The following is an 11484-nucleotide window of genomic DNA, read 5'->3' as shown; positions in this document are numbered from 1 at the left end:
TAAGCTTGAACATGTTTATTATAAGAAATTAGGGCTATTCGTCATCAGTTTATGAGACACTTTATTTCACCCATTCAACTTAGTGGTCTGTCTGGGAGGTTTTTATCAACAGGATAAATCAACAGGAGGCCATGAGTTGGTCAGAGGGCTAAGGGAAGTGGGGCTAACAGTTAGCAAAGACACAGTGAGAGCAGGGAGGGGGATATAGGAAGGGAGTGTTATACAGTACAGTGTACATGAGGCAGATAATAATCCTGCTACACACCGACAAAGCTCTGTCGGCTGGGTTTACACAAGCTTGGCTCCTCTTCCAAGGTGTTCACCGGGCCTGGCTCTCTGACTCTTCCTCATCGTCTTCATACATCTCTCCCTCCTCCTCGGTGGTGGCATCCTGGTACTGCTGGTACTCTGACACCAGGTCGTTCATGTTGCTCTCTGCCTCGGTGAACTCCATCTCGTCCATGCCCTCTCCGGTGTACCAGTGCAGAAACGCCTTGCGGCGAAACATGGCGGTAAACTGCTCGGAGATGCGCTTGAACAGCTCTTGGATGGCCGTGTTGTTCCCGATGAAGGTGGCGGACATCTTGAGACCGCGGGGCGGGATGTTACAGACAGCCACTTTGACATTGTTGGGGATCCATTCAACGAAGTAGCTGCTGTTCTTACTCTGGATGGCCAACATCTGTTCGTCCACCTCCTTCATGGACATCTGACCACGGAACACCATGGCCACGGTCAGGTAGCGTCCGTGACGCGGGTCACAAGCGGCCATCATGTTCTTTGCGTCAAACAACTGCTGGGTGAGCTCAGGCACAGACAGTGCATTGTAGCACGCACTGCCACGCGCCGTGAGGGGGGCGAAGCCAGGCATGAAGAAGTGCAGACGGGGGAAGGGCACCATGTTGACAGCCAGTTTGCGGAGGTCAGCATTGAGCTGGCCGGGGAAGCGGAAGGAGGTAGTAACACCGCTCATGGTGGCCGACACCAGGTGGTTGAGGTCTCCGTAGGTGGGCGTGGGGAGCTTGAGCGTGCGGAAGCAGATGTCATAAAGCGCCTCGTTGTCAATGCAGTAGGTTTCGTCTGTGTTCTCCAGCAGCTGATGGATGGACAGGGTGGCGTTGTAGGGCTCCACCACAGTGTCTGATACTTTAGGGGAGGGCACCACGCTGAAGGTGTTCATGATTCGGTCAGGGTACTCTTCCCGGATCTTGCTGATGAGCAGGGTCCCCATGCCAGAGCCTGTGCCCCCTCCCAGGGAGTGGGTGAGCTGGAAGCCCTGGAGACAGTCACAGTTCTCACATTCCTTCCTGACTACGTCCAGTACTGAGTCCACCAGCTCTGCCCCCTCTGTGTAGTGGCCCTTAGCCCAGTTGTTACCAGCTCCACTCTGACCTATAGGGCAACAACACACTTCAAGATAGAGCTTCAGCAGTTATCAACACTGCATTTGTACAGGAGCTACACATTTACATCATTTTAATGACATTTGGGAGCATTTACTGTAAGTAAATAGAAGCAAATGTCTTTAAAGGAAATATTACATCAGACTATTTATGTTGTTAGTGATAATGACAGAAGAGACTGTAAATGGCAGATTGTGGTCAGGCAGTAACAGCCACTCTTCTAATGCCATCACTGAGCACTGTGGCCATATTTAACCCACGTTGGACAGACTGATACTGACCGAAGATGAAGTTGTCTGGTCTGAAGAGTTGTCCGTAGGTCCCAGAGCGAACACTGTCCATAGTTCCTGGCTCCAGGTCTACTAGGATGGCCCTGGGGACGTACTTAGAGGCTGGGGAGACACAGCAGATGTTGTTACCTGCAACGCCCTAATAAATACTACTGTATATCACAGTCAAGTTCAGGACAATAGGATTAAAGTGGATATTCTAAAGTCTAGATAAACCCCAAAGAGTGAGACAATGTTCAACTGAAACAGGTCATTACAAGTATTGAGCAACAGGGCTTTTAGTGTTGTGTTGTTTATGGGATTGTGTAGATGTGTATTTAGTTCCAGTATCACTCACATGAGGCCTCATTGTAGTAGACACTGATCCTCTCCAGCTGCAGTGGGGAGTCGCCCTCATAGTTCCCTGTAGGGCTGATGCCATGTTCATCACTGATCACCTCCCAGAACTGCACAACACAAAGACAAACATTACCAGTAACACAGTTCTATACAAGCAAAGTGGATGGAAACTTCAGATTTATAGTCGGGACCATATTGAACTATCACTTGGAGGTGAAATTAGTGGGGGGCTCTAGTAAAAACTGTTAGTAGTGTGGGCCAATGTAAGTTGGGATAGTGGGCGTCTAGGCTTTGTCTGCCATCCGTCCTGGGTTCTGCTTCATTGATCCATGACCCCATTTAAGCCAACAGTTAGTCCAGCTGTCTCCACCCTCCCCCAGGGCCTTGAGTCGCTAGACTCATACTGAGGTAGAGGCCCTCTCAGGGGGGACGGACTCCATCTGGAGGCTCTCTCTGCTCACACACACACACACACACACACACACACGCTAGGTAAAGAGACAAAAAAAAGAGGACACTGCCTAATGAAGTCCCCTTGATCACTTAAAATATGTATACTGTCACTGAGTGTATAGGCCAGTGTGTATGTATCAGACAGAGAGAGACAGAGCCCTATGAAAATCTAAAATAGAAACAGACAGACACCCGCAGGCCCACAGACAGCACTATCAAGGGCAAACACAGGACATGTACTTGGAAGGAGGATGCCAAATGGCCATATCAAGTCACAGATTAGATATTGTCCATTTTACAGTTTCTCATTACTATGCAATGTGCAAAGTGCTGTTCTTTAATAAGCAAAAAACACCATCTGGGCATTCACAAAAACACCGAAAAGACACTGTACGCAATAACAATGGTCACTCAAAAGCCCCATAGTGATCCCATACTGGTATCAGTGTGTTGATCCCATACTGGTATCAGTGTGTTGATCCCATACTGGTATCAGTGTGTTGATCCCATATTTGTGTCACTCAACAGCGAGCCAGATGAAGTGACATTTACATGTTTTATTTCACCTTTATTTAACCAGGCAGGCTAGTTGAGAACAAGTTCTCATTTACAACTGCAACCTAACCAAGATAAAGCAAAACAATGAGACACAAACACCGATTTACACATAAACAAACGTACAGTCAATAACACAATAGAAAAGTCTATATACAGTGAGTGCAAATGAGGTAGGATTAGGGAGGTAAGGCAATAAATAGGCCATAGTGGCAAAGTAATTACAATTTAGCAATTAAACACTGGAGTGATAGATGTGCAGAAGATGAATGTGCAAGTCGAGATACTGGGGTGCAAAGGAGCCAAAAAAGAAATAACAATATGGGGATGAGATAGTTGGATGGGCTATTTACAGATGGGCTATGTACAGGTGCAATGATCTGTGAGCTGCTCTGACAGCTGATGCTTAAAGTTAGTGAGGGAGATATGAGTCTCCAGCTTCAGTGGTTTTTGCAGTTCGTTCCAGTCATTGGCAGCAGAGAACTGGAAGGAAAGGCGGCCAAAGGAGGAATAGGCTTTGGAGGTGACCAGTGAAATATACCTGCTGGAGCGCGTGCTACGGGTGGGTGCTGCCATGGTGACCAGTGAGCTGAGATAAGGTGGGGCTTTACCTAGCAAAGACTTATAGATGATAAGCAATGACTTAAAGATTAATCCAATATGGTGTCAGTGTGTTGACAAAAACAACCTTTCCTCTATCCAGACTGCTGTGACAAAGGGCACCACACCCAGTATGAAGACCATCTTAGGTCTGAGCTCTGACAATGGTGTCCCTCTTCCTCTCCCCAGGTGCTGTACTCCCTCCTTTCCCTCCTCTGCAGAAGATACTCTTTAAGTTCTCTAATTATCTATCCTGTCCCAAACAGATGTCCCCTGCCATCTAAATCGGTAATTAGGAGTTCCACTTGTTCCTTAATTATGGCTCTGTAACTCAATCTGGCAATATCTCTTCTAGGGGACAAACAAAGAAACAGAAAATAAATAAGAAAGGGAGAGAGATTAAAGGTAAACCGCTAGCGATAGAAAAATACAGCATTAGATGACTAAAGAGTCTGTAGGGAATTTGCTCTCTCATTCTTAGTTACTATCGCTACACTAGCAAAAGTGTAGAATTCTTCCGTTGTCATCGGACTTCATCCTGTACTGCATTAGCAATGGCAGATGTGTGGTGCTAGTAGACAGACTGCCACATCATAGTTGAGCATCAGAATGAGCTCACCATTGCAGTATATCAGATGACAAAAAGTCCCACTCCCAATACATTCTCTCCCCCTCCCCATCTCTCTGGGTTTCTCTTTGTTGGGAGTAACCTGAGCATTATGAACAAGTCATTTTCACAACAACTGCCCCATTAGACAAACGGTGGTCAGAATCAGCAAAAGAGCTGAGTCACCATTGAAATACTCCAGAGGGGAGTGAAGGAAAGTGGATACATGACACGTTCACTTGTTCAGCTGTGGTAAAACAAGTATGTTTCAGCTGACGCTGTAGTTGTAGATTTGGTTCTGGGTAATGATGATTATGGTAATGAGGCTGATTATGATGATGAGGTTACGTAGCTGTCCGAAATCACTACAGAGCCTCCTGAGGCTCAGAAAAGGCTGCCTTTAATCTTATGAATAATACATGTCCCATCAGGTTGACAGACAGTATCATTAGCCCCCCATGTCTTTCACTCTGAAATGATTGCCATTTATGATTCACCATGTTGAACAAATCCATGAGAAATCGTCCAGTAGACTCTCATAGATCATAGTGAACTAATGTAGTCTATCCCCAGATGGTCAAAACACAACAAAAGAGAGGAAGAACTGTAGACCTGTTTAGTTTTAGATGGCCACGTACAGCCAGCCAATCAGGTGATGTAAGTGCAGGTGATGCCATTCAAAACAGAGCAGCAACAAAATAAAAAGCTGTCTACTGTAGGCTAAAAAAACTGTCTCAGTCACACACAGTAAAAAATGCATTACAGCTTTAGACAGAAAAGCTTTCAGCATTTAGGCAATATCCTTCCTTAAGACTCACTGTGTAATAAACCATCAAAACGGACGGCAACCCAAACCACTAGTCCGTGCGATTGCAGTGGTAACTTTGGTCCAGTTATCATCATTTGAGCCTCCATTAATACAACTTTGATGTACTGATCCAGTCAAATAGGTCATGTGTCTCTCTATATAGGCAATCAACTACTACAGCTACTGGAGGCTGCTTTGAGAAAGAGAGTTATACTTGTCATTGTGACAGTGGCCTGTAAATTGTGTTCGGGCCCTAAGTGGAGTGTTTGCGCAGCTGGACAAGCGCCAACAGTCCGAGCCTTTGTCTGGCCCCCTGCAGTCCACCCGAGGGCGTGGTGGTTTTCAACAGTGTCTCACCACGCCTGTCTGTGCATGACACACTCGCAGTTTAAAAAAGATGGTGGATCTCTGTCCGTTAACCATTAAAACAAATGGTCACAGTTCCGGTCTGGTTAAAGTGTGGGCTCTCCCTGTTTACTGAACTGACTGTGTATGAACCAAAAAAAAGGAGCGAGTGAAATCCCCCTCTTCCTTTCCCGTCTCGGAGTTTAGTTCCATCTACTCATCTCTTTCGCAATCTGCGACACAGGCGGGGATCCCAAACTATTCAACTAACCTAACGTTACCGAGTAAACCCGCTGCCCCACAACTTCGGTGTAACAAAAAATATACGTATGCATTACATTAAAAAAAGATTACACCACAAAGCTTAAAATGGCACAATAGCACTTGCGTAAAAATATTTGAAATAGTCATATTTTGTTTATACCTTGGCTCCGATCTGGTTGCCACACTGGCCGGCTTGAAGGTGAACGATTTCCCTCATCCTGTCCTCTGTGAGTTATGTATGTCTTCTTGCGGATGTGGGCGAGTTGACTGGTGTGGGCGAGTTGGAGAGGGCGCTGGTCCCAGTCGCACACGGAAGCAAAGGGATTGGTAAGTGCTGAGTGGAGGTTTTATCTTGCGCAGGTCTGCTGTGTGGCGAAACGGGTACTATGTTCCTTCCACCAATTTCTGACGTAATTTATGTCCTGGAGAGAGACGGTCGCTGACCAATGGCAGACACCTGCGGCAGAGCATCCCAGTGCGAGTCAGGGGAAAACTAACGGGACGTGGCTGACTTGTAGACCGATATTTAATTTTCGAACTGGTTCAAATTTGGTGAAGGTAAAAACCTCTTAAGGTTTTAAGTAACAAGAACATTTCCCAGGACATAGACATATCTACTATTGGCAGAAAGCTTAAATTCTTGTTAATCTAACTGCACTGTCCAATTTACAGTAGCTATTACAGTGAAATAATACCATGCTATTGTTGGAGGAGAGTGCACAGTTATGAACTTCAAAAGTTATTAATAAATCAATTAGGCACATTTGAACAGAAATACAATGGTTCATTGGATCAGTCTAACACTTTGCACATACACTGCTGCCATCTAGTGGCCAAAATCTAAATTGCGCCTGGGCTGAAATAAGACAATATGACCTTTCTCTTGCATTTCAAAGATGGTACAACAACAAAAAATATGTTTGTTTTTTTTCTTTGTATTGTCTTTTACCAGATCTAATGTGTTATATTCTCCTACATTAATTTCACATTTCCCCAAACTTCAAAGTGTTTCCTTTTCAAATGGTATCAAAATTATGCATATCCTTGCTTCATATCCTGAGCTACAGGCAGTTAGATTTGGGTAAGTCATTTTAGGTGAAAATTGAAAAAAAAGGGGTGGATCCTTAAGAGGTGGTAAGGGTCAGTAATAGATTTTGGCTAGTCGTGGCTGTCAAAGGGATGCCGGTCAGAAACACACAGACACACCACACCATCAACAACACTACGACCACGACCACCAACATTTGAAAAATCCCAGAGTCACGTGAAAGCAACAACACAGCTTAGTTAGATGTCAGGGAGATGAGAGAGGAGAGAAAATGATCTTAAATACTGAACAGTGTTACTGATTATTGCTCTGTGTGCACATAGTCTTGTGGCATGGTGCAGTTTTTCTATAGACTAGGAGATCACTCACACCTACGTATCCTTAATGACAGAGATGAACAATTTCTGACAGCAAAATATTTTTTTACCAAAGTGAGTCCCATATTTGTAATCTCAGAAACATTATGATTCAGTATCGGCAGATTCAGAGAGGAAGAAGAATGGACCACGTTGAACACTGATGACCACAACCTTGCTGTGGCCCTTATTAGCATGAACACTGCAATCATTATACAGTGAATAGTCTGGTCCAAGGATGTTTATCTATGCTTCAACTCTCTGCAGTCTCTGCCCGCTGAGATGTGTATTGATTGCTGAGTCAGGTAGCAGTTGTGGTTAAGTGCTCTGAGGAAGACTCCAGTGGCGCTCCTCATGGACAGATGGCCTGCCTATGAAGAAGGTCCTGTTTGTGTGTGTGTGTGTGCACGTGTGTGTATGAGACATCTACAGTACATGCATACAGTACATCTCACACTGTAAGTTGCGTCTGTCCCAGTAGCTGTGTGTTCTGATTTCCAGGAACACGATTGTGATGAGCCATTCATCTATTTGGCCGTTTAGGCCTGCTTTGTCTTCACACAGAGCCTGTGGAGAGGATGACAAGCCAACACCCGTGAAACCAACAGCTGAGGAACCTCTGCTCAGAGCACAGAAACCAGTATGAGGCAGCCACCACAGCCCCCCCCCCCTCGTCTCTGCCCCCTCAGTGTCTGCCAACCACTGCTGCTTAGCAACTAAATCCACACAATGTGAGCGAGCCTCCGTCGCTAACCAGCCACATAGTGTGGGATAGCTGTTGATTTCCTGTTCATCTGCTAATACAGCTGAGCTAACTGTGCTTTAGCAGAGGGGCGTTCACCTGTTAGAACATCAATAAACCATAGTGTCCCTGTAAAGATGACGCTAACACCAATAATTACGCTATTGACCACACTGCCATAGACAAGGGAGTGGAAAGCTAGATTAGAGGGATTCTGTATGGAATCTCACTGGGTTAGAAAATTCTGAGTTGGTACTTTAATTAGACATTGTGAATAGTAGTCCTACTTTCACTGCTCTGGGTTACTGGTAGTCTGCTATGACTCTGTTGAGGATTTAATGAGAGTTGAATCATAGATTATGTCACTGTTCTTTAATCCCAAAAGTCTCCACATCCTGTGGGTCTGCAAGACCACGTCTGTAGAACACTGGCCTATGCACTGCCAATTCTGGGGATAATGAGAAAAACTGAAGCTAAATGTTTTGCCAGCACTGGTCAAGAGTTGCTTGTCCGCCCCTCCCATGTCTCAAAGCCAATATGGCCATCTAGTGGTCAGAAATTGCCAGAGCCTCTCTAACATGTTTGATATAAAGGGTCATAATAGTGGCAGGGGGCACAGAGTGTAGTGAAGCTGATCAAATCGATGCTACTGTCATATAACACTTCTGTCAAAATGATTAAATCATGCCTCTCATAACTTATATATCCTTCTCTGACTCTGCATTATCCCAGTAAGGTTAGAGAGGAGGATTGCCATGATGAGTCACACAGCACCAGTTGACTTGATGACAGGGTTATCTGGTCAACAGTTATAAAATGGCAGTTCACATCATGAAGCACTGTTGACGAGACAGTATCCATATTTGAAAGGCCTTAAGTGAGTTTACGACTCACTTAATTTGTTGGCTGGATCTGAGGGCCTCTCTTCTTCTAGACAAAACCACTTCTTAGAAGTATTTTGAATGTCCGATGGGAAATAAATTGTAAACCAATAAGTCTGAAACAACCTCTCATCTCAGAAAGGGACTGAATGTGGAGTTTTTGAAACAACCTCTCATCTCAGAAAGGGACTGAATGTGGAGTTTTTGAAACAACCTCTCATCTCAGAAAGGGACTGAATGTGGAGTTTTTGAAACAACCTCTCATCTCAGAAAGGGACTGAATGTGGAGTTTTTAAAACAACCTCTCATCTCAGAAAGGGACTGAATGTGGAGTTTTTAAAACAACCTCTCATCTCAGAAAGGGACTGAATGTGGAGTTTTTAAAACAACCTCTCATCTGGAGTTTTTTAAACCCACACAAACAAAATTCAACTGGGCACTTGGTATGACCCCATACCTAACGTTTTGTCTCCCTAAGCGTTTCAAACTGTCCTTTATCTAACCTCTCTTAAAAAATGAGCATACTAGCTAATTTCAGCATTTGTCAGTAATGTCTCACTTTGTAATTAACATATTGCTGAAGAGAATACTGTAGTTAGATTTTCATGGAAGCTCCCATGCACAGAACTCAAACAAATACTTGTGTGCTATTTTTTTGATTGGGGCCGTATCATACAGTGTACAGTTTCATACTTACGTGCAGTTCATTGTATAGACCATTGTTGAAAATATAACCTATACGGGGTTAGGCAGAAGGCATCAACAGGCAAGTAAGAATGTTGGTTACCTAATTTGATTCCAGTGTGACTAGGAGACATTGGGCTCAGACCAGACTTTCTTGGGGAAAACACGCACATGGAGCCTATACAATCAGGTCCTTGTCAGGATTTCAAGCGCTCATTTAGATGCCAGCCACTAAATGATTACTGCACCCATCTCATCCCAACCTCAGTCATCCATCCATAACCCCTACATGCCTAATCGCCTCTATCGATCTTCTCTGATTGGATGTGGTGACCTCAGAGGCATGGCAGGGTGATTATGTGCATGCAGAGACACAAGTACATAAGGGGTGTGTTCCAGATACACATTTTCTGAGAAGTTTTCTGCATAGACCCTTATATAATGTGTATGTGGTTCCTGAGATGTTGCACTTCTACTGTCATTGTACTGATATTCTGCACAGACCTGCATAGAACCTGTGTACCTGGAACGCACCCAAGGTCAACAGGGGTATGATTGAGGTTACACTATGTCCACATTGACTTCATCATGTACTACATTGTACTACACTAAAACCAAAACTATTATAAAGCACTATGATGAATTTTAGTTCGTAGAGGAAATATTCTTCATCTATAGGACTCATTTGTCAGGAAGGGGTTTAAGTGTCCTCCCTTGGGTTGCAACAATGAGGGCAAGCATGTTGGTTCTTCAAACCAAAGCAGTGGAAGATGTGAACAGAGCGGCTTTGTGTAGCAGAGCTAATGGAGAAGACATCAGTTGAGTGTCAGCCCCCTCCCCCCATTGCTTCAGTGAAGTGACAGGAATTCCTATTTGATGCCTAATATAGGGCAAAACAAAAAAATGTTTGTTGATATGAAAGCCCTCTTATTACAGTGCATTCCAGGCGCTCAGTCCTCCCAAAATACACAGCCTACCCCAGGGCCCACAACGACCGGCTACCACGTGGTGGACGGGGGGGGGGCTGAAGTCCGTGGGCCTCTGGCTCTGTCTCCTACTTCTAATGAGGATGTTAGGATACTATGTCCATCCAAACAAACAAATCCACAAAGTTCCAAAGGTTACAGTATCATCAGCACACTCTCAATCTCAGATGCTGCTCAACCAGTTTTCTGTTTATTTGATAGAAGGCTCCTGTCACATCTTTGCATACAGCATATGACTTTGGTTGACTTTGGTTGCCAATTGAAGTCATTCAACAAACAATAGTGCAAAGGAAATCTAGAAAGCTCACAGACAAACACGCTTTTCTTTTCACCCCGAAGGAAAGGAACTAGGTGATCGGTGAAGGTTAGAGTTCAAAGGCTTTCATTTTAAAACGGGGATCAGAAAATGATCCAACTTAATTAAGATGCCCATAAGCAGCTTTTAATTTTTCCCATCAGTTTAAAAATGTCTCCTTCCATTAAAAAGCACCCCGGGGTCAGCTAGTTGAATGGACCTTGTGTCTCAGTGGGCAGCTTAACTAAAAATAAATGCATTTTGCATACATATCTCTCCATATTTAAAATCCCTTGAAAAAATGTTTTGTCAATCCCATGACAGCAAGTATACAGCTTTATAGCCTGGCTCAAAACAAACTGTCCTCCTCTCTTCCTGGTCTTGTATCAGCCAGGCTAATACAGCTGTATATAATTGTATTCTTGTATTAAAAATAGTGTCATCAAATATATTGATACCTGAAATAGAAAAATGAAGTAATTATTATCTTTCAAAAGGATTTAATAATATATTAAAAGTGATTGAAGCTTTCTTTGGAGGACTTGTAGGCCTAGATAGAGAAGAGCAGTGGACTGTAGGCCTAGATAGAGATCTCTCCTCTTGTCTGAGAGGAGACAGTTAGACAGACGGTCAGCCCAGGTTACACTGAGGACAGAGAGCTTGTGGGCCTTTATATGGACAAGAGAGACACATACAGTATTTCAGAGGGAACTAAATGAATTCTCACATAACATCACTTGTGGCTTGAGAAAGGTTGAAATTACACTTTTGAACCAAAATAGTTTTTTTATATAAAAAAAAATATCCACAGGATCACATACTGACTAA

General features: G+C 44.0%; 1 protein-coding gene across 1 annotated transcript; it reads right to left on the bottom strand.

The window, feature by feature from the left end:
* Window positions 1–6053, bottom strand: LOC115203159 (tubulin beta-3 chain). Its single transcript, XM_029767579.1, has 4 exons — window positions 5825–6053; window positions 2031–2139; window positions 1685–1795; window positions 1–1392 (listed from the first exon to the last, which is right to left on the bottom strand). The coding sequence occupies exons 1-4, from the start codon at window positions 5879–5881 to the stop codon at window positions 320–322; spliced, it is 1350 nt and encodes a 449-aa protein (XP_029623439.1). The 5' UTR covers window positions 5882–6053; the 3' UTR covers window positions 1–319.
* Window positions 6054–11484: the final 5431 nt, after the last annotated feature.

Source organism: Salmo trutta, chromosome 12 (assembly GCF_901001165.1).
Source record: "Salmo trutta chromosome 12, fSalTru1.1, whole genome shotgun sequence".
NCBI classification, from domain to species: Eukaryota; Metazoa; Chordata; class Actinopteri; order Salmoniformes; family Salmonidae; genus Salmo; species Salmo trutta.
The sequence above is the reverse complement of the archived record's forward strand: the minus strand, read 5'-3'. Positions and strand labels throughout refer to the sequence as shown.